The sequence below is a fragment of the Vicia villosa genome, linkage group LG2 (genome assembly GCF_029867415.1).
Source record: "Vicia villosa cultivar HV-30 ecotype Madison, WI linkage group LG2, Vvil1.0, whole genome shotgun sequence".
Classification (NCBI taxonomy): Eukaryota; Viridiplantae; Streptophyta; class Magnoliopsida; order Fabales; family Fabaceae; genus Vicia; species Vicia villosa.
In genome coordinates, this window is record NC_081181.1 from 128,999,071 (window position 1) to 129,024,396 (window position 25,326).

The window sequence follows — 25,326 nt, forward strand, 5'->3', positions numbered from 1 at the left end:
CTTTTTCTCTCACGCTCCTTGTTTCATTCTTACTTCTCTCCACTATTTCCAGATTTTAAACGTTAATCTCCCCTCATCTCATCTCTTCCTCTGTTCTTATTATTGTTTCAATTTCCTGCAAAAATGAAAACAACAACAACAACAATATCGTTCATCCAACATCATCAGAACAACAATAAATTGTGTTCATCATCACGAAATCACGCGCAACACAATAAATCATGGAGGGAGGCCGCCACTAAGTTTGTGCCGGCGGAATAAAAGGATAAATTGACCGCCATCGTGTCTGTGTGGGAAGATCGGAGGAGCGCCGTTCTTCGCTTGATAGATACAAGCAGAGGAGGCGATTCCGCCGCCGTCCACGATCAAAGAAGAAGAACCGAGAGGTTCCATTTTACATATGTGAAAGAAGGTGGATTATGAGTTTTGAACTTAGCGTAACAAAACCCTAGCCCTTTTATTTTAAGTTAATTGGTTTTATTTAACCGTAATTGGGAGTTAAAGGAAATTTGACAATTGTTTTCTAACTTAACATGTATATATCAGTGACACTGGGAGTTAAAGAAAAATGAAAAGGAGTTTAGGGGGTACGTTGTTGTTGTGGGTGAAGTAGAAAGAAGCAAGGTGTATGGATTTTTGTGGGGAATTTTAGAGAGTATTTTGGAAGAGTATTGGGTAGAAGTTTGTTAGAATTCTTGTTGGTGAAGGAATTTTTGTGGGGAATTTTTGTGAGTATTTTTGTGAGTTGTTCTGCAGATGCAAGTTAATGGAGGTGTGGATCTGCTGAAGATGCTGGAAACAAAGAAGAAGATGATCCCATGCCAACTCACTGCCAAGTAGACAAAATAGACAGACGTTTGAGGCAACATGACAGAAGGGACTTCTTTGGAACTTTTTGAAATTTAAAGGACCGAACTGGCATGAAAAAAAAATTAAGGGACCAAAATGAACCAGGGGGTATAGTTAAGGGACCAAAAAGAGTATTTTGCCTTTAAAAAATGCAGGTGCAACTTATTAGAGGAAGATGAGCAAGATCTTCGAGCAATAAATTGGAGACATATTAGAGGTCTACATGGACAATATGATAGTCAAACTTGAGAAGGATTAATTGCACGAAGACCATATCACTTCCATGTTCAACTGTGTATTACAATTCAACATGAGATTAAACCTGATAAAATGTATGTTCAGATGCAAGGGTGAAAGTTCCTCGGTATCTGTCTCACTAAAAAAGGGATAGAAGCAAATCTGAAAAAGGTGTGACATCATTATCAAGATGAAGACTCCCTTAACAAACGAAAGAATAATGAATTTGAATGGTATGCTCCTCGCCCTCAACAGGCTCATCTCTAGGTTCGTCGAGATGCTCTTCTATTCTACAAAACTTCTAAGAAAATAGGTACTGTTCGAAAAGACACCAGAACATGAAGAAGCCTTTATTTACCTAAAGCTCGCCCTCTCCAAGCCTTGGGTTCTCTCGATACCCATAACCATTGAGACTCTATTCATCTACTTAGCAGCATAAGCAGAAAAAGTCAGTGTCATTATCGTGAGAGAAGTAGGGATGGACCAGAGTCTGATCTACTCCATCTCCAAGGCCTCAACAGAACCCGAAACCAAGGTTGTCAGACTTGTGAGTCTACTCAAAATCGTAAAGGATCTATAGACTCAACGTACAGACTCGTACTAGTTTATGGAAATTAAAAAATAACTTTTAAAAATCTATAAGTGACACATATATGACACACACACATATTTATAAACTTGTAAATGGCTCATATATGACACAAATATATATATATATATATATATATATATATATATATATATATATATATATATATATATATATATATATATAACAAAACCACAATTAACATCAAATTTAAATTTCATACTCCATAACAAACTTCTTAACTAAAAAAAACTCGATGATAAAATGAACAAAATAGCAAAGTATGTTTTTAAAGACTTAAAGTACTAATTCCTTCTTAATAAGCTAGTGTATAAAACTTTAAAAAAAACTTAAAACATATATGCTAATGGCTTTAAACTAATAGTTCTGGTGGTTGATTATGAGGCGAAATCGCTAAATAATTGATTAAGTTTTAGATCTAGCAAAAAGTTTTCTATATATTTAATGCTACTAATGAGTCATCATGCAAATATTTTTCATATATGATGCAGAATGAATTTGAAATGTCTATTTGCTAGGTCATAGTCGATTATGGTCGTAGCCTAATTGATCATGAAGCGGATTCCTCCCTTAAAATCTTTCTTTTCTTAGCTAAATGCTTTACTATAAAAGGAGAACTTGAGATAATTTAAAAACACACAAGAGATCTGAATATTACCTTTCTTCTACTTATTTCCTTTCTCTAAGAGTTTTCACATACACTTAAAATATTATTTTAATGCTGAGAGAGCAAAACACTTGATTGGTAAATTAGTAAGTGTACTAGTTATGCTAATATAGAAGTAACAGTAAATCTCGAATATCGACCTCAAGGATTACATAATATTATAGGGTTTGACTTAAGATCGGATGAAGAAAAAAAGTATAATTTATTTCTATCAGTGTGATTTATTTCTATTCCTTCTTAATGTCTTTTACCTTCTAAATGTTGTCGCGTTTGGATGTTACTAAGCGCATTTAGAGGGTGTCTGGATGCTACTAAATGCGATTGGGGTGTTTGGATGTTGTTAAAAGCGTTTGACTAAAATGGAAAAAGATGATTTAGCCTTTGACTTCTTCATATGAGTTTTAGCCTTTGACTTCTTCATATGAGTTTTAGCCTTTGATGTTAACTTTCATTTGTTGGGTGTCATAAATCAGTTAGAGATATGACACTCTAGATATGGTCAAAATATTGCACGTACATCTTGATATAAAAGTACATCTTACGCGTACTTCTTCATGCTCTTTTTTTGTTCTTTATTTGACTTCCTGCGACCTACATTTCAGATTAGACGTGTCCAAAGTGACATATTATCAAAAAAAATATCATTAACTCATTAAAAATCTCATTTGCTTTTTGTTTTTGCAAAACTTACTAGATTTTAATATTAAAAACACTAAATGATTATCAAATTTGTTAAAAATAAAGGATAAAACATATTAAATCATGGTTAATCGCAACCTCAAACTTATATTATTATTCGTCCTCGAGAAAATTTTAAAAGAAATTATGTTAGCATAGCAACTTTAAAAAGAAAAAGGATTATGAAAATGTTATAAGTCGCTTATTCTTTTTCTTCATCTCTATATCTCCTAAACATTTTAACTAAACGAGTGACTTTTATTATAGTATATTGGCTTAATTGCAATTTTGGTTCTCCTATTATTCATTTTTTTGGATTTTGGTTCCCTTATTTTAAAATCCGGAATTTTAATCCTTTATTTTAGTTTTTTTGAGGATTTTGGTCCCCTTATAAATCCGAAGACAATTTTTAATGAAATGAAACTCACATTCATGACATGATAAATCATAAATAATTTTTTTTAACATTTCACTACTGAACTAGCACTTACACATCATCAATGTGAGCGTCACTTTATTTAAAATTATCTTCAAATTTGTAGAGGGACCAAAATCCTCAAAAAAAAAAACTAAAATATAGAGAATAAAATTCCGGATGTAAAAATAGGGGGCCAAAACTAAAAGAAAAGATAATAGAAGGACCAAAATTGCAATTAAGTCTAGTATATTTAAAGTCATGTATATGATTTGGACAAATTTTCACAAATCACGGTCCTGATTTCACGGCCATGCTACCCTGACTGTTTAACTTTTAACTTTTGATTATAGGGTTGGATCACGGAAATGGTTCTCTGGTGAAGTCCATTGGCAGGAATCACTCATTGTAATCCGGGCTTGAAGGGTTTTATGAACAATCAACACCACAAAGGACCAAATTGAATCCTGCTATTAACATAGGAACAGTCTTCATTCCCAACAATCGAATCCTGCTATTGAAAGTTGTTTTAAAATTATTTTAATAATATCCTCAGGATTGTTTATAGGAACAGCTTATACAAAAGACAAGTACATTCAAAAGACAAACTCAAGAACAGCTCTGATGAACAAACATGACATAACAATACAAACATGTCTATATAATTTAGTTACTCTCTTGGACGAAAATAACATTCTGATTCATCTCTAAGAGAGAAACCTTTATACTTAGCACAAACACAAACAATAAGCAACTACTACTTCAAACTCCAATTTCAAAACCCAATTTGTCCTCCTCTATTTCCTCTAGCTCTTTTCCACCGCCGTTCATTAGCGATCCTCGAATAGATCTTCCGGATAAGGTAAAGCTTATGAGATTGTTGAGCAATGACATTAGCAGTAGAAGAACTCTGACCGAGCATTATTCCGTAACCGTCGTCAAAAGATTCCATTCCTCCTGTAAGAAGTTGCCAGAATAATGCTCCACTCGCAGGACCGCCTCTTTTCGCAGACGTATATATCTTGTAGAGCACGGTATTGAAAAGTTGGTCCCTTTGGTTTGTGCTGTAACCTGAATCCTTAAATGACTTTCCAAATTCTGCTACTAGAATTGGCTTCTTCAGAGCATATTGTGCATCTAGGAAATGAGCATTGAGCCAGTTATTCAAAAATGCAATCTGATCTTGCTCGTTTGAACTCTGTACCCTGTTTGTGCAATGAAAAAAACAATGTTATATTGTTATTAGTACTTTCATAAAGTTGAAATTCCATTGAAAAAAAGAAAATCAAATTCAAGAGTTGTGCAATTTTGAGACGCAAATTGTGATTCACTAAGCAACAATTTTGTAATTGTTAGTTTAGTTATCATCTGTAGCACCGACACCTTTGAAAAATCATGTGTCGGTGTTGGACATTGATACCAACACTTTCGATTATGTTCAATTTATTCATATTTTTCAAATTATTACGAGTGACATAGTGTGTCGTGTTCAGGGTGTCTGTTCTATATACCATTGATCGGGATAACAGTGAACGGTTGCAAAATCGATGTTTGGGATTCTATTGTTGGCAATGAAGTCTGTTCCTATGTTAATAGAAGGATTCAATTTGGTCCTTTGAGGTGTTGATTGTCCATAAAACCCTTCTAGACCAGCTTCCAATAAGTGATTCCTGTCAATGGACTTCACCAAAGAAGCCATTTCTGTGATCCAAGCCTATAATCAAAAGTTAAAAGTTGAACAGTCAGAGTCAGCTTCAAAAAGAATAGCATCATGGCCATAAAATCAGGACCGTGATTTGTGAAAATTTGTCCAAATCATATATAGAAGTCAGAGTCACAGTTAGGTGGAAAAAAAGTTAAAAGTATTTTGAGTGCAAGATTTGAATGAATCACTCATCACTGTCTTATAGAGGAATAAAGGTGGAAGGTAAAGACAAAAGAGGAAAAGAAAGAAAAAGAGAAAAGGTGGGTGGAAGAATCAAAAAAGAAGAAGAAACAAGTAAAGAATATAAAATACTTGACCTGAATAGTTCTTCCAGAAGGATCTGATGTACACCTAGGTTCATTCATAAGCTCCCATGCCATGATTGTTGAGTCATCTTTGTAATGGATTCCGGTAAAACTGTTGTATCTGTTAAGAACAGTCTATGGAAGATGCATGGAAATTCAATCAGATCAAGTTATCGTGTAAATACATATTTAGGCCACATTTCAGTTAACGTGTGATTCTTAACACATTTTCACGTTTAAGACTAGACATCCGAAACGTGATACGAATGGCCTATATCATCTTAAAATTCGGGTGGAGTCAAACTCAGCCTTACAAAACGACTTATAATTATAAACACTATCTCCGTTATAAGACGTATCTCAATATCATCAGATCAAATTCACATGTAATTATGAAAATTCATTAGACAGTTAAGTTTTAAATCATGGTTAATTGCGAAAAATCAGAGAAATGTGGCTGTAGTCTCAATCATATACAATTTTACTAAAGCAGAGAAAAGAACTTGTACTAACCTTAACATGGTTGATGTAGAAACCTTTAACAACAGGGTTCCTAAAGAAATCATCATCAGATGTCAAATACTGTCCATTGTTACTTCTAGCCCAGTTCACATACTGCTTCTTTCCTCCAAAACTCTCATAGTTGTTCACCAAACTCAGTATCAGCTTAATCCCATGCTTTCTAGCCTCAGATATAACAAAATCTAACCCCTTCAAATCAAAAACAAAGAAAATCAGAAAAAACACATTCAACTACCAAATCATATCATAGGCTAAATTGAACAATTTTCAACCTTTCGGGCTAGACCAATTTTTTACCTCGGCCGAATTTCAGATTACCAAAATCGGAGAATTAAGATAAACAAAAATAATGAACAATTTTAAAAATTGAAAAGTTTAAGAGAATCTAAAATACCTTAAACATTTGTTCATTATAAAAACCAGGAGAATATTGCAAAGGACTATAACCACCATCACTGAAAGCCCAAGTTCTAGCAACAGTAAGGCCATGAGTTTTTGCTTCATTGAAAGCATTTGAAACTTTGTATCTCTGAGATGGATCAGCAGCTGTATACATTAGCCAGTAAGCATTGAAACCATTTGCATAGTAAGGATTTCCATTTAACATGAAGTGGATCCCTCTTGTTCTGACAAAACCATTACCACCGCCACCACCAGCAGCTTCTACATTGATATTGGAATAACAGTTTTGATGGACCAAAATGGCCAAAAGGAAAAAGAAAGGAAAATTTTTCATCTTTGAAATTTGATGTTCTGGTTTTTGGTAGATACACTAAAAACAAACACTAGTAATGTGTATGGAGATTATTTTGTTGGTTTATTATATGGTTAGTAAGTATAGTGAATGGGAAGAGGAAAGGGAAAAGTGCATCTATATAGTCTTTAATTTGCAGTTGGTAGAAGGAAAGTGAAAAAGAAGTTTGTCTTCTTTAACTATCATTAAATGAGGAAAATACTAAAAAAAAAATTATTTATTAATATTAATATGTAGATCAATATATTTTTTATTCGATAAATCTAAAAAATATATTTTAATATAAATAGAAAAGGAGAAAAAGTAACATTCTGATTTATGATTCAATCACAGTATCTGGTGTGGTAACATTGTGCTTAAAGTGGACATAGTGAAGGCCTTTGATACGCTTCGGTGGGACTTTCCGCTGAAGGTTCTCCATAATTTTGGTTTCAGTCATACTTTTTGCAGTTGGATTCATAATCTGCTCCAATCGGCTCATATGTCTGTTAATGTCAATGGTGTTCTTCATGGCTATTTCAACTGTTCGCGAGGGGTCCGGCAGGGTGATCCTCTTTCGCCCTTGCTGTTTTGTCTCGCGGAAGAGGTCATAAGCCGTAAGATTCTTCAACTCGTTTCCTCTAAGAGGTTGAAGCTTATACAGGGACCTAATGGTTGTGTGGTTCCTTCCCATATCTTATATGCCGATGATATCCTCATTTTCTGTAAAGGAAAGCTTTCTAATATCAAGATTCTTAAAGATATTTTTTCAGGTTATGCCAAGGAGTCGGGTCAGTTGGTTAATTGCAGCAAATCTTTCATCTATGGAGGCGGCATGTCTTCCGCTAGGTTGAACATTCTGGCCAATTTTTCTGGTTTCAGGAAAGGTTTAACTCCTTTTATATATCTCGGTGTCCCGATATTTAAAGGCAAACCAAAGGCGGTCTATTTGCGTGATATTGCGGATAGGGCCATTCTTAAGCTAGCTTCTTGGAAAGGATCTTTGTTGTCCTTTGCTGGTAGAGTTGAACTAGTAAAGTCTGTCATCCATGGTATGCTTGTCCACAACATGGTTCTCTATGATTGGCCGCTTAGTCTCATCCGAGACATTGAAAGGGCAGTGAAGCGGTTTATTTGGAGTGGTGATATATCGAAAAACAAAGTGATCACAGTTGCTTGGAAAGATTTGTGTTCTCCAATCTCGGAAGGGGGGCTCGGTATTCGGTCGCTTATTATGGTCAACGAAGCGTTCAATCTTAAGCTTGCTTGGGAATTTCTTACCTCTTCTGATCCTTGGGCTATTCTATTAAGGCAAAGAGCTTTAAGAAACAGTAATTACATCAAGCATCATATATTTTCTTCGCTTTGGTCCAGTCTCAAGCATGAGTTAGATACTGTTTTGGAAAATTCGTCTTGGACTCTTGGTAATGGTAAGGCGATTAATCTCTGGTTTGATAGATGGTGCGGTGATCCGCTTTACCTTGATATGGCAGACCCCTCGGTTTTGATTGATCAAAAAGTTAGCAGCATTATCACTAATGGAAAGTGGGATTTTGATAAAGCTCTCTCGCCCATTTCGTCGACCCTCCGTTCGCGGATCAGTGCTTGTCGGATTCCCGTTACTTCTCAAACTGATACTAGAATTTGGTCGGGTGCTCAGCATGGTATCCTCAATGCTAAAATCAGTTTTGATTTTAAGAGACCGGTTAAACCCCGCAAGGAATGGGCTAATTGGATTTGGTCCAAATCGATCCCGCCGTCTAAGTCCTGTTTTGTTTGGAAGCTCATTCACAACAAAGTGGCAACAGACGACCAATGGAAAAGAAGATCTTTCGCTTTTGTGTCGCGTTGCGATTTGTGTTTGAATGCGGAGGAGTCTTCCCCTCATCTTTTTTTCACCTGTAAGTTTGCCTCCACTCTCTGGAACTGGTTAAGTAATATTCTTATGCTGCCATTTTCTATCCTTGGTTGGGCAGATATTTGGAATCTTTGTAGGCTTCTCGGGAATGGCCAATGCAAAACCGTCGCGGTGGCTTCTATTATTATGGTTATGAATGCTATTTGGTTTGCTAGGAATATGTTTAGATTTCAAAATGTTACTGTTCCGGTTTCCAAGACTATTGACTCTATTATGGAATCAGTGGCTTTGGTTGGTGGTTGTTCCGTTGTTGGCAATCCGTTAAATTTGAAGGACTTTGCTATTCTGAAGAGGTTCAGAGTCAATATTCGTCCTCCTCAAGATCCCAATTTGATTGAAGTTATTTGGAAGCCTCCGCTTAGAGATTGGGTTAAAATCAATTGTGATGGTGCCTTTTCTTCCGACTCCAAGCCTGCCTGCGGCGGTATTGCAAGGAACCATGTCGGTAACTTTTTGGGTGCCTTTGCCTCCTCTTTAGAGGTCGCTAATTCTCTCATGGCCGAACTTTCGGGTGCGATGATGGCAATTGAGTTCGCCTATGAGAAGAATTGGAGCAATCTTTGGCTTGAAACCGACTCGGCGGCGGTAATCAAAGCTTTTAATCCGCCTTTCTTAGTGCCTTGGTCTATTAGAAATAGATGGATAGATTGTATAAATATAGTGTCTAACTGGAATTTTGTTGTCTCCCATATTTTTCGGGAAGGTAATAGTTGTGCTGACATACTTGCTAACATAGGTCTAAATCTAGATGGAGCTAATTTCTATTCTTCCATCCTCAATTGTGTAAGGGATGATTTTGTTAGGAATATGCTTGGAATGCCTTTCTTTAGAATTGCTTGACCTTGATAGGGTTTTGGTTCTTGTCCCCCCTATCTTTTTGTTCCAATTTTCTTTATCAATGAAGAATTTCATATAAAAAAAAATCACAGTATTTAGTTATATTTATACATTAATATAATAAATTGTTGACATATATAAATCAACAACTTTTTTACAAAAATAAATAATTTCTTAAAGAAAAACAATCAAAAGTTATCCGGCAGATTGAACAATATTTTTAAGTACTTGTGAAAAATGGCATAAGTTTTAGAGACTTAATTTTCTTTATCTTCAAAATAAATAAATAAATAAATAAAGAGTTTGTCTATTTGTTATTTTTTTAAATTATGTTTTCTTAACAATTTATTTTTAAATATAAAATAAAATTATTATTTTTTAATTTATAAAACGGACCATAAGACCAAATGAAATATAATTGAAAATGTAAAAGCTATTATGTTTAAAGAAAGTGTATAAATTAGTAGCATGAAAGTCATATTGACCACTTTTGGTTTAGCCTATGTGATAGGTTGAATGGATGTTCCTAAATTTTGAAGACAATGAGACTTAACTCATAACCGACCTCTTGATTGAAACATACGGATGTTATCATTATGCCAATCAATTTATTTTAGAATTTAAATGTATTAGTTACATAGTAATGTTTTTCAGATTTCATTTTTTTTTTTGCGCGTAAATTATTGTATATTTTATATTTAATAATATTATATTTTTTTGAAATTAAAAAAAATTAAAAAAAACAAAAAATGTATGCAATCAGCGTGTTATGTGGAGTGTGTGATTTTCTATCTAGGTCTAAAACGACAGAATTTTCATTTGGCAAAATTAATTTTTAAGAAAAAATTTTACATGGATAAACAAAAAATTTCCTATATGAAAATAGGAGACAAAAATAGTAATAACCAAATATTAAATATGAATATATTTATAACAAAATTAAATATAAATATATTTATTATTTAAGATTTTAATTTTTAATTTAAAAATTAAAAATACTGCATTGTTAAAGTAAAATAATTTTACAAAATCAATAAAATTTTATCATTCAATTATATGTTATATGTATTTTAAAGTAAAAAAACTGATTTAGCACTTTATTCTTATTTTTATTTTCATTTTGAAAAGAGTATGATACTCAAATGAATCGTAGCCACACAAAATCATCCGGGTTGTACCCGGCGGGTACCGACACTGATTTGGTATAATATTGAAATACAATACCTGCCTGTTAAACCAACTTCCACGCTTTTCAGTTGGGACTTAATGAACAACAATACCGACTTTTATACCGTAAAATGAACTTAATTTAATCGTTTGAACTACTAAAAAGTTAAATTAATATTTAAGAAAATTTCTAGACCAAAACAAAATTCAGAATTTTTTAAATATATTATTATTATCTTGGATAAAATGATTATATATTCAATATGAGTACAAGTTAAAGAAAAGGATATTTTATATATTAATAGTGTAAAAATATACTTTTACATATTAGATTAAATGTCACTATGGTCTTACTTTTTAAAAATAATTTGAAAAATATTTCTTAAATATTAAGATGATATAATTTGAGTTGCCGTTTGTGTAAATATATTTTAGAGATTGTCTTAGGAATAGATTAATTTCATGTCAATTTGGCATGCATAAGATGTAAAGAGAAAATCATTTATATTTTTAAGTACTATGAAAGATATATTTTTAAGTACTATGAAAGAAGAAGAAGTAATCTTTGCGATCATGATAATGCTCTTCAGATAATTCAACGTTTATTTGACAAAGACCATACTCTTGTTTACTTTTTTATTTGGTATGCATCACATATTTTCTCTTTAGAAAACTTTATCTTAGATGGACTAATGATTAGATTTTAATAATATCTTATTGATTAAATAAAATAGAACATGATTCCAAACACTTATGCTACAATTAAGAGTCTTCACTCTAGATGACTAAACATTTGGTATCAAAATTTTATTCATCTTTTAGGTTAAACGTAAAACATTTTCAACTCTACAAGCTTTAAACTCCTTCTATTTATCATATTTAGGTTTAATTAGACAACTTAGATGGACTGAGATAATTTTATAAGGCCCAAGAAGGGACGGTCCATGATAAATTGATCCAAAGTTATATTTGTAAGGTCGCCTGAATTGGGCTTAGCCCCCCAAAAGAGGACATGGCCCCCTTTTAATAAAACATCCAATTCGCGCCATGATTTCATTCATAGACGTGGTTGGTTTATGGGTGAGAGACTCATTGAAATTACTGACCCTTAAACTATTTTGGAATGCTCCCATAAACATCTATTAATTTGGATATATCACCTTGATAGTCGCCTCGTTGAATTGGGCAAGGTCCTTAATGACTCGACATGGCCTAGACACATGTTGAATAGGTTGGTCGTTGAATCTTTTAAGTACTTACTCACCAAAAACTAATGGACCAATTTTCTCGAGAGGTTTTGATAACTGATCACTAAAAGATGAGGTTCATAAACTACATAAGGGTCACCTCGTTGAAGGTGTTGGACAAGAGCTTGCACTTCAAGGAGTCGGCTGCGCCCATGATTTCCAGTTGAGCATTGATGGTGGAAATTTATTCGTAGGGGTCGTTTTTCCTATCAAATTTCACCATTGATGGTGGTTTGAATTTTTTTTATACTAAAGCGCTCCAAATATGGTCAGAGAAAAGCTAAGGGTCCAATACCTCATCTCTGACCTTGATGTCTTTGTGATGTCACTCCTAAAGAGTATGGACGTTCTCTTGCGAAGCTTGGTTAGAGTGATGCAACTCTTTTATAGAAGCATGTATCTCTGTTAAGGAGATGTTCTTGCCACTGTTGGTGCTGCTAGCTATTATGGTGTCTCATTATGACACCATGCCGAGTAAGATTGTAAGTATGAGAAGCAATATAAGAGGGGTTTGAATTAGATTTTATGGATTTTTCTTATTTTTATGCAAAGTTTCTTATCTTCTAATTTCTTTAGAAACAAGTGATTGCGTTTAACTTGAATTTGAATGTAAAATGCAGATAACTAAGAGAATAAAAGTAATACCAGTTCCTCTTATAAGCCAAGGGTACATCTAGCCCCTCTATTCCTTAGATGATTGTCCACTATGTTTAGATTCGTGTACAAGTCTCACACCAAAACCTTCATACAACCTTCTAACACATACACAAATACCAAACTCTATGGTAGACTTTGAATCACCCCAACTCAAAGAGCTTTTTTCACAATCACCAAACACTACGATGATCTTCACAAAAAAAACTAAAAAGTACACAACTTATTATTCTTTCACCCATACACTATGATGAAAGATACAAATACTTCCATTTTATTGAGAAATGAAGAATGTGGTAGTTTATTGAATGTCAAATTCAATCTTAGGATTATAACATTTATTTTTTTAATATTACAATTCAAATTATATCACATAATTGCTCGGATTCTGTTTTGGTTTTGAAACTTTTTTATTTATTAAAGTTTACAAGTTTCAAACCATTTTGAAAAAGAATGTTTCTTGAAAATGATCTTTGAATTGTGTGAAAGTTATTATTTCATTTTCTATGTTAAGCCATTATTTAAACACACTTAGAAACATCTATGAATAGTTGCATATTTTTGAAAAGGTTCTGTAAAGCATTCCTAATCAAAAAAAGTGATTCTGTGTCATGAAAAAACACATAGGTTCAGCTGGTAGTCGGCTACCGTATTTTAATAGTCAACTACCACTTTCCAACATTCCAATTTTTACAAAAATTCAAATTGATAGTCGACTACCACATTCTGGAATCACTAAAAACAACATTTTTCACTTGAAAATAACTTTTTAAGGCAATGCTTCCATGGGTTTTCATGCGTTAATTTTGAAAACATTTTAACTTAAGTTTGAATAATGTTTTATGAGTTTTAAAGTGATATATAAGATGAATGATGATAAATCAAAGATAAAGACGATCATAACTTTGTTCAGTGTTGATCTTTGTCATTTTGTCATGATCAATTATTGTCTACATCTTTATCATTCATTGTATTCATCTCTTTCTTCTTTGTTAAACATTATTGACTTTATCTTCTTTTTTCCTTTTGTTGATGTATTTGTCTTCATCAAAATCCTAGTCAAGGACAGACTCTTTTTCACAAAGATGACTAAAACGAATGAAAGTTGGATGTAAGTGTGACCTAGGTTAGTTTTACTGAGGTCCCTCTGTGGGTGATAATTGAACTTGTGGAAAATAAAATAAGATGATAAACTCTCTTACGTATCAGAGAGCAAGAGAGTTTGTCTTTGTCTTCTTTATCAAATTAGTGAAATCATCTCCCAACTAACTATGGCCCAGATAATGGGAAGAAAACAGTCTTCCCTCAACTCTCCAACAAATGGGTGAAAATAGTTGGACAATTCTTCCTCCTAGATTGAAGGAATAGTTTCCTTTTTTGTAGCTTTGATCAAACCGTCCTTTTCTAGGACACAAAATTTGCCACGAATCGGAGAGATATACTAGCAATTAACATGGATTTAGATAGGGCGACCTAAGATCTAGTCGGACGACCCAAGCTCTAGTCGAGCGACCCAAGCTCGCCTGTCTCCTATAATATTGACCCTTTCATAACATCTTTGAACTGATTAGATTATGTGTTATTTCGCTCTAAACTCGACTATCTCTGAAGATGTATAAGACAGACTACCGTACAAAGGCCAAAATTTATCATATTTAAACTATAACAAAAAAGAACTTTATAAAATAAAGTATTTGTCACTCTTAAATTATGATTAAATAAAGCCTTTTTTCTACACTTATATTGTGTCTAACTTACACATAATTTAATAAAAATTATGTCAATTTAAATGAATTTTAAGTGCTACATATTTCTTCAACTATATACTAAAAAAAAAAACTTTGTAATTAAAATTTAAAATATCATTTTCTAGTAAAAAAGACTTTGTAAATCTCTTAAATTAAAAAGGGTTATGGTCTATAATACTTATCTCTTACTCAAATAAATTAAGGTTTTTTCTTTATCCACCTCCCTATGGGGGTCACCCCCAGCGAAAACCCCACTTTACCCCTGCTTCAGAAATGCATTTCCGAAATATATTTTTTTCTAAATTTTCCCAGACTTCGGAAGTGCACTTCCGAAAAACACCAAATGGGGGGTGTTTTCGGAGTTGCACTTTCGAAAACACCTTTTTTCAGATTTTAGTGTAATTCGGAAGTGCATTTCCGAATTATGCAGAAGTCTCTTTTTTTTTATGGTTTTTCTAATAGTCCCGTACGAAAGATATATTGCACGTATAATATATACAAAACGAAAAAGCCGAACAAAACAAACGACATATCAAGGTAAAATACGAATATAATAAATAAAATGCAAATACTATATACAGACCTAGTCATAGTGTGCGAAGTATATAATCCGAATACAAAAAAATAAACCCGAACCCCTACTGGGTATGCCTAACCCTCTCTCCCTAGGACCTCCTCTGCCGCCTGTAAGCCGCCGCACGGCCCGCATCAGTGAAGATCCTTTCCATCACGGCGACTGCCTCTGGACCGCCCTGATCAACGATACCTCGATCCAACGCGTCCCACCCAAGCATCTCTATCTGCTGGCAGATCGGCAGGAGATCAATGGCGTGGTCATCCTCGGCCTGCTGGTTCTCCAGGATCTCCTCGTGTGCTGGCCTAGGAGCGCCGAGAGCGTCGGGTCTCATCAGAGGATGTGACACCCGATAGAACCATGTGACATACCCTTCCACACTGTGCCAATCCTGGGTGACCCGAATGCGACGATACTCCTCCGGGACCACATGACGCTCTCAATCTGCAAATATGTTAGTGATCTACACTCGGGTCACTGTGTCGGAAGCAGCCTCAAAAGGTGACCTGGGTATCAGCTGCACAAATCCAAACTGTCGCATGCACCGCTCAGGGAGATACCGCACCATGGTGTTGGTCCCGCATGCCAACCAGCCAGAATATAACGAGATGCTGTCAAAGGGGACAACATCAGTGTAGTCGCTGAATGGCCTCCAACTGATGTCATCGTGCATCGTGCGGTCGAGGTACCCACGGTATGGTCCCACTGCATTGTTCCCCCTCTGGAGAACGTTTCGGGCGGCCCTGGGCATCTCGTCCTCGTACTCATGATCAACGCGGAAGCCGTGGATGCGGTGGAAGTAGGAGATGATCCAGCTCTGAAACACAAACACGATAATGTATTAAAATTAAATATGAAACATAAATAAATGTGTAACAATTAAAATGAAACATACCGTCAGGAGTGTGCAGGATCCGGTCAACTGCCTGGTCCTCCAGTTGGAGGCCTCATTCAGCTTCTGGTATAGGTATACCAGAGTAGCTGACCCCCAGTTCCACTGGTGAACGGTAGTTAAGTCCATGAAGTAGCGGAGGTAGGTCACGTCGACATATCTTGCACTCTTGTCCACAAAGATTGCAGCGCCTACCACAAACATGAACCAGCACCGGAGAGCGCAGACACGGTGATACTCCACAAATAGGGCGTTATCCGTCTCCTCGGATTTGGCCGCCGCCACCAGGTGGTTCTCAAAATACGCGCTCAGTGTGGTGAACCGGATATGAGGCCCATTTGTCGTCTCGCACTCGTAGTCAGCCATATCTGGCTCCATACCCATATAGAGAGCCATCCACTCACTGACTTCGATCCTCTAGATCCGGGAATGGTCTAGCAGCATCCCCCTAATCGGCAAGTGGAGAAGACACTGCACATCGTGCAAGGTGATCGTCATCTCCCCAACCGGTAAGTGGAAAGAAGATGTCTCCCTGTTCCACCTCTCCACAAAGGCCCCCTGCATGCCGTGGCTGATGGTGGTATACCCCGTCATGCACATCCCACCTAGCCCTGAAGCTCTCATCGCGTCGTTAAACCACTGCGCCTCTGGTTTAAAGAGACTGAAAATCTTCCGGGCGTGGTTCACCTGTTTCAAGGTTTGTCTCTCCTGTTACAACAAAAACAAATAAAAAACACTGTTAATTAGACCGTTAAGAAAATTTTGAATAAACAACTAAATTAAAAACGGTTAAATAATATAGTCGGGCAAATTATAAAAAATACCTCCCCCCCCCCAGATACGCCGAGCGACGTGCTCGTGGTAGGTAATCAGCAAGGTCGTGTCACTGGGCCCTCCCGGGTAGCCCTCCTCCTCCTCCTCCTCTTCCCCGTGCGGAGGGTCAACGTCTGGTACCTCCTCAGCCTCCTGGTATCTAACTGCCTCCTCCTCTCGTACCTCCTGCTGGCGGGAAGAAGATACCCGAGCCAGACGACTCCTCGATCCAGATGCATAAGTACCCTCGTCCATTTGCACGGGTACTCGCACACGACGACCCCGTCCATGCGTCGACGCCAGCTGCGCCGCCCGCTCGCGTCTAGCCGACGCAGTCTGGGTCTCTCTACCCTGTCTGATGCGTGCTGGGTTGCCTGCTGTAACGCCTCGGATTTTCATCCAAGATATGACTTATAAATGATTAAAATACTTGTTTAAACAAAAATAAAATGTTTTAGAAAATGTAATCCATTCAACATCAATCCAAATTCCTAAGCGTAAAATCATCGCGCTTCTAACTCAATGCGAATATACTGAATAAAAATTCAAAATGAAATGCGGACGTCTTATTACTACGTAATGCTATAAAAAAATCCCTTCTTCCCCGCGATCACACATCAGACAAACATCAATTATTTTGGTCCTCCACATCAGTACCTAAAATGTTGTTGTAAGGGTCAAATTCCATGTCAAAAATAAACTAAACAAGAGTAAAAGAAATCAAACAAATATAAATACACCATGTCAAGTCCAAGAGAATTAAATATTAGAACAAGTTTACCAAAGTTATTAATATTGAAGTGTAATCATAACCGGATGCATATCAAATACGTAACTCAAGAGTGACCACACCAACAACAACAACCACAAAGAATTAGATGCAAAGTATGAATGCTCTTAAACTATATGATCCGGATATATTCAGCCCGCCACTAAGGCACCACACAGAATTCATCCCATATCGATGGGAAAAATAACCCGCCACAAAGTCACCACACAGAAATGCATGTGTCATGTCATGCATGATGAAAATAAAAGTATAATTACCCACCACTAAGGCAACCACACAGAAACCTTACCCGCCACTAAGGCAACCACCGCATGAATATATTTTGTCATGCAGATAAAATACAACCATAACTCTCGCCAATTAGACACCAAAGATAAAATCATTATTTCCTTCCAAAATATAACAACCTATATATTATATTAAATACTAGTCTAGTGCTTCTATATAATTAACACTTTAGTAAATTGGCCACTGCCATACTATCGTGCAACAGATAATATCTTTTTCTGGTATAAAAACTTTAGCTACATCACACATTTTACAAACAGCATGCAACCAAAACACAACCTTAGTGAATAGAAAACAACCACATAATACATGTGCATTTGGAAAGCAACTACATAATCTATGCATCATCAAACAAAACTATATGCATTTGAATAAGTCTCTACCAATATATTGGAATCATTTTAGATAGCAGAGCACTATATGTGTGCATTTACTACTTAATTTTCTTTTTCTTAAAAACAAATAGCCACATTCTAATATATATATTATATGAATTTTAACTCTACAAATACATTTAACTACGACATAATTACTAGAATAATACAATATTAGAAATCTGATATGGTAATCCTGGATATCTTCAAGAACCGTGTTCGTTCACTTTTCGAACAAAGTATTTCGACCCTATTCTTGTCTGGGTTTACGAAATCTTTGCGGGGATAATTCTCGAAGAACAATCTTTTTCTGACAATAGAGAACAGATCAGAATGTAGAGAGGAAGTATAATTTCGTATCCGAAACCGAGGCCAAATGACTCCTTATATAGGAGATCAACAATAGAAACCGAAATGACACACCTGTTCGGTAAAAACAGTTATGTTGGTTAGGAAACGACACACCTATTCGGTAAAACGGTTATGTTGGTTGGCAAAGGGTGCAACTATTCAAACAAATTTTTCGAACGAGGCGCTGCCCCGTACCCCGCCAGGGGCTCCACCCCTTGGAACCCCGTTTCTATTATTCGTATTCAATTGCACGTTTGGCTCTACGAGCGTGCACTCTGCACTACCCTAACTCGTTTCAAGCTTAACGCATAATTGCATCGGCCTACAGTAAATCACATTACTACCAAAATACATTGATGATACTAAAATCACCAACATACAAGGATTTCTAAATAGTCAATTATATTCTAACTTATCTATATCCTAACTAACTACTTGAATTATATGTATACTACCTAATTACTTGAAACAGAACGAATGATTTCCATTGCAGTACTACAGTTCAATTGAAAACCACTTTTATCTACAGCCACAAAACTAATTAGGGATTTTCTAGTACAAATTAAATTAAGCAAAACAAGGATCTATAACTATGTTTCAATTAAAATGTTCAATCTTAAATCTCTAAAACATTGAAAATAGTATATTACATCAATCTAATTCTTAACTTAAGTTTAATTTAAATTTGTATAGAAAAAGCCCTTACCTTAGTGTGTTTCTCTTTGTATTGGAAATACTCTTAAGACTCTACCATTTGATCACCCGAACCACACTTTCAAGAATACGTCTGAGAACAAAATCAAACCGAAATAGAAGAGTTACTGGTGTTGAAAAATGAATGGTGAGTAGAAATTATTTAATGAGATTTTTATTTTAGTCTTGTAGAGAGTTTATACCAGAATAAAATTTAAAATGGAAGTTAAGGGAAAAGTGAAGGATTCGTGTTGTTCTAAAAACTAGGAGAATATTGAATTAGTCTAAGACTTATAAGTGAATAGAGAGAGAGAGAGTTAGACTGATTCAAATTTCCTAATTTTACTTTATTTTTAGTTATTATTATTATTATTATTATTATTATTATTATTATTATTATTATTATTATTATTATTAACCTAACCATGACCAAGCATATATATATATATATATACACGTCATATCCCCTTTCCATTTACTTATTTTTTCTTCTTTAAGCCACCACCTCATCAGTCTTATTATTCTTTAAAGTATTATTTATTTAAAAGGAAATCACATTAAAATGCTTTTATATTTATAAAGTTATAAAAATAATAAAACCACAAATATAATGATCACTCTTAACACAAATTATTAAATATTTAATAAATTTATTTATAAATTTTACCGAATACATTTAATATTGACATTACTAATTTATTAAATTAATTATAGTTAAAAAAATAATTAAAATATAGCAATAGAAATAATGAATCAGTAAAATTTTATTAAAAGAATATATTTAAAATGTATAGAAAATATTGGGATGTTACATCTGCCATGTTCTTGAAAATAATTGAAATCAATAAGAATGCGAAACAATTGAAAAAACAAAAAAAAAAATTCAATTCTGGACCACTTCGGAAGTTCATTTCCGAAACAGGGAATGGAGGTGTTTTCGGAAATGAACTTCCAAAACACCCCTGCGAAGCAATTTCTGCAACTTCCATGGCAGACCCCAAAATCCAACATCAAAACTAATTTTAATCATTCTAAACAACCTAAATAGCAGTACCAACCTCCCCCAATATAATTTTTGCAATTTCTAAATACCCTAATAGAGATATGAATCATAGATCTAAAAATTGAAAAAATTGAAAAACTTACCAATTGAAGAGATTGAGATGATTTAGGTTGAGATTGGGTAGCCTTTGGCAATCTCTGACTAGTTTACACACTTGCTTTTGCAGAAAATTTGAAGAGAGAAAGTTTGAAGAAGATTTAGGGTAAAATGAATGGGGAGGGGGGCTGTTTTGCTTAATATGCAAAACGCGCAGTATTTCGGAAATGCATTTCCGAAATGATGTTTTCGAAAATGCATTTCCGAAATAAGACAAATTTTGAAATAAAAAAAAAAACGTTTTCGGAGATGCATCTCCGAAAACACCATTTTTTTTGCATTTCGGGAATACATTTCCGAAGTAAGAAGTATTTTGGGTTTTTCACCAGAGGTGACAAAAAAGTAGAGAGGTGGGTAAAAAAATTTTCATAAATTAATCTTTTTTTTTAATAAGCAATTTGTATCTAGCGGGTTTAGAACCTGAGACCTTGAGAGGAGCACACTCTCAAGACTCAAGCGTTTCACCACTAGATCACACACGCCCACCATAAATTAATCCTATTAATTTCACATAAAAAATTCGATTTATTAAAGCAAAATTCCAAATGTGACCATGAATTTGTTTGGAGTGTGCAAAGGCAAATTTGTTGAAGGGCCACAAGATTTGTAGGATTATAGCGAGATTTGTGTGAGAACAGACTTGATAGCGGCAATCAATAGTCATGGAAAATGGTGGGGACAAATAGTTAAGGTAGTGTGTGGAAGATAAATCACAAAGTCACGTTCCATGTTTTTTTCATCAATGCCGCAATTAAATCACAAAATCTAACACACGTTCAGACTGAGACACCATCTCGTGCTTTACTAGATTTCGATTTCGACTTGATGTGTTCTATAAACCACACAGATTGGATTATTCATAATATATTTGATTTGTTACAAAAATGTTTTATGGATATTTTAATAGTTCAAATTATAGTTAATTTAATTGAGTAAATAACTGATTTTTCTATGTTTAAGGTTGAAAATTTGTGGTTAAATTAACCGTAATTTAAATTATGAATCAAATTAATCAATTATTTAATTGAATTAATCATATTTTTAAATGAGATTAATCATAAGATAGTTGATTCAAAGTGATTATTAACCACACAATTTTCATGTAAAGAGAAAGTTATTTTCCATTTTACTATGGGTGTTTTTGTTTATATGCTTACATTTATACTTCTTAAAATGATATTTTTAGAATTATTATTTTTGGAAAAATTATTTCAATTTATGTCTTTGTAGAAATTTAGATTTTTAAAAAGAATTGTAAAATTAGTTTAATTTAAAATTATAGAAAAATAAAAATAATAGTAAATGTGAGTGGTCATGAGAATTTATAGTCGGTTAAACTTATTTCTATGATAATGTTATATTAATATCCTTTAAATTTTAGAATAAAAAAAAATCCTATATAAAAAAGATTCTTTAAAATAAAAAATATTTTAAAATTTGAATCAAACACAGAAATATTACATTTTCATAGTTATTTTTATGCATATGTAATATGTTTTTAAACCTTGAAACAAATAACATTATTCAAAATATTGATTAAAAGAAGAAGAAAAAAAGAATGACAATTTCAAACTTGGCCCTTTTTAGAAGGAGAAGTGCCAATGAGAGTGATAACCAAAATAAGAATGCTATTTCAAACCAAGAAGTTGATATGTCAAAGAATGAGGAAATTCCTAACCACAACTTAACTTCAATTCATGTTATGAGTCAAATATGTAGTAGTCCGTGTGATTGTATGTAATGAACATGTTTATCAAAGTTTTAATGACAATAAAGAAATTAAAGAAAATACTGTAATCATCATTAAACAAAGAAAAAAGTCTAATGCAAATCAAAAAGCAATAAGACTTTGATAATTGATGCAAAAGAGTCAAATGTATAAAAAATATCTTCAAGAAATGATGTTATTTGCTAAAAGCTCGATTGTAATCTTGTGTTCTATTACTTATTTATTATACAATAAAAAATTATATTATTAAGTGTGTGACTCTCAAAGTACTAAGGCCAAATCACAAACACGCTAAAATTCTTTTTTAAAATTCATTTGTTTACAAAACTTCTCATTAAAATATCTTGGTTTGGGTAAAGCTCTTCATAACCGAACTATAAATAATTATGTTGTTTACTTAATCGACTATCCAATAAAATTTTCCTTTTAATTGATTATGACACTTGTGTAATCGATTATGGGGAAAACTTGCTCAATAATCTATTAAGGAAGCCTTATAATTGATTATGTTTTAGATCCAACAAAAACTTTACTAGTTTACTAAGTCATATTCGATTATGGTCCTAACCTAAACGATAATGATTGGGATACAAGCCTAAAAGCATTTCATTTATTGGCTAAATGCTTTAATATAAAAGAAGCACTTTCAATCATTTGAAAACACGCACGAAATCTGAATATTACCTCTCGTCTACTCATTTTCTTGCTCTTAGAATTTTCATACACTTAAAATACTATTTTAGTGCTAAGAGAGCAAACACTTAAGTAGAGTTATCTTTAGTTATCTTGTGTAAACCGTTGTTGATTCGTAATTGTAAAAACAAGAGAGAGTTGTTCCCTTAAACTCTAATATATTATTGAGGTTAAAAGTTGAGTCTGAAATAAAATTTTGGTGTAAGAAGAATGTGGGTTAATCGTTTTGTAAATGTTATGTGATAGTAAAAATATCAATGGTCTATCTTTAGAGACTAGACATAGGCTTTGAGGTTTTAGGTCAAACTAGGATAAAAGTGTTCTTCTCTAATCTCTCATCTCTTTATCTTTTTGCTATTATTTACTTATCTTTCTCTTCTTCTACACATATCACCACAAATAGTTGTTGGTGGAGGATATGGGGATCGAAACGGTCCATATCACTATCCCTATCACCATTTTCAAAAACATTTTCTTTTATAAAATTAGAGTTTTATCAACAAGTGCGCATATTACAAGCTCTGAGATCAATTATTGATATCATTGGATCAGAATAAAAATAAGAGAAAAAAATAATGACAATTTTATGAAACATGCGATTAAATATATATTATCGTTAACTTAAATTATCAGTAAACAAAACAACCGAGAAAAATGAATTTGCTTAAACAAGCAATCCAAAAATTAATCGAATGATCAATCTAACAACAAGATTTCATACATCAATAATCGCAAAAAAATATTCAAATGACTAGATATATCACAGACCTAAAATTTAATCATGAAATTGCTATAAATAGATAAATTCTAACAACATGTTATTCTATGAAAGCAATACAAACCTAAAAATGCAAAACTATACATAAAATTAGAGAGAGAGAGAGAGAGAGAGAGAGAGAGAGAGAGAGAGTATGTCAGATTTATAGTGGCTCAGCTCTATCGTCCTCGCAAGATCTTAATTCACACTTCAATGATTTCCCATTAAAATTTGGTTATCTTCCAATAAAATAATATGACAATTATTTACAGAAATTATACAACCAATTAACACAATATACTCTTGAAAATAGCTAGTCTTCTTATTTTGATCCTCTATTGTTGTATACAGCGTCTGCTTCGCTGATTTTGTAACAACTTGATTTTGACTTCACTCTTTCGTAATCAATAATTCTCTCAAGCCTCCGTTATGTTGCAACCTTTACTCTGTCATACTGGTCTTTTGAACATTGATATGTTTAAAGAACATAGAAACTTCGATTTTGTCTGTAGGATTCCGCGCATCTCTACTGACATAGCCTGAGAAAAGACTTCTTCTTTTTCTTGATGGATTTCCAAACTCCAGCACCACGACATAAACTGAATCTTGACCTGTAACTCAACAACTTCACAAACATCAACAAAGAATAAACCTCCTCTACGAGAAAACTCACATTCTCTAAGAATTGAGAGGCAACTGGTGTTAATCTTGCTAGAGGTTGAGGATGAGTTCAGATGCAAAAGATAGATCTAAAAATGTATTATTAGAAAGAGGATTTTCAATTTTTAGAAAAGCTTTAAAGTTATGATTATCATTACAATAATCACTAAATCTTAATGATGATGGAGAGAAAAATGATTTATACAGGTGCTTGAAATTATGCACAAAAATGAGTGAAAATAATGATGTTTGATTCGAGTCCTAAAAAGGGTTGTAATCGGACGGTTTGGACCGATTTTTGGTCAAAAAAAGTTCACAACCGATGATATTTCTATCGGTTTGGTTTGGTTCAGTTTTTAACATTTTTCAAAAATAGAACTGAACCAAACTAACCGATTTGGTTCAGTTTGGTTGGTTCAATTGATCAATTTACAATATTTTTTCAAACATTATATTCATCAGTATATTCTCCGGTATCGTATTTTTGGTGTATTTTATGCTATTGTTTGTAAAATGATACATTTCATGTGATTTATTTCATACTCTATTTTCAAACAAATTACAAGTTGCTCTTAATCCATATGAAACACTGAGTTGATTTCCATTGCATCATGAAATAAATTCACTATCAAATAAAAAAATTAACACTTAACATCAGAATATTAGAAAGAGATTTTGTAATAAGACTAAAAGAAATTTTGCTGAAGAAGAAGAAGAAACAAAAAAGGTTAAAAAAATAAAAATTAACTAAGAGAAGTTGGACACGGAGAAGACATCCATAACATATCAGAATGACGGTAGTTAGAGAATCAATGATGGTAGGTAGCGAGAGCAGCAATTAAGTGAAAACGAGTTTTATCTGACTTATTGTTTCTACTTTCTATGTTTTGGAATTCAGTTCTAGATGTGTGTTTTGTTAAAAGAGAGGAAGTGTAAACAAAGATGGAGAATTGTTGGACCGATAATTTCTTTTGGTTTAATGATGGGTGAAATAAAAGACTTAGAGCGTAATTATTTCCATTAGTTCGGTTCATTGGTTAGGCGGTTCCTAAAATCTAAAATTGAAAACTAAACCAAACCACATCGTTTTTTATTAGTTCGATTTTAAAACCGAACCAAAACCAATCAGTTTTACTTCGGTTTGGTCTGGATTATCGGTTTCATTGGATTTTTTTGATCTGCTTACACATCTATAAACATATGTATGATTTGAGTCAAGTGGCAAAAAGTAATTTAGATCAAGATCTAAAGAATATGAGAA

General features: G+C 33.7%; 1 protein-coding gene across 1 annotated transcript; it reads right to left on the reverse strand.

Annotated features, from left to right (window-relative positions):
* Positions 1 to 3,957: 3,957 nt before the first annotated feature.
* Positions 3,958 to 6,870, reverse strand: LOC131646777 (mannan endo-1,4-beta-mannosidase 7-like). Its single transcript, XM_058916741.1, has 5 exons — positions 6,383 to 6,870; positions 5,980 to 6,177; positions 5,479 to 5,601; positions 4,968 to 5,170; positions 3,958 to 4,661 (listed from the first exon to the last, which is right to left on the reverse strand). Exons 1-5 carry the CDS (start codon positions 6,722 to 6,724, stop codon positions 4,232 to 4,234), a joined length of 1,296 nt encoding a protein of 431 aa, XP_058772724.1. The 5' UTR covers positions 6,725 to 6,870; the 3' UTR covers positions 3,958 to 4,231.
* Positions 6,871 to 25,326: the final 18,456 nt, after the last annotated feature.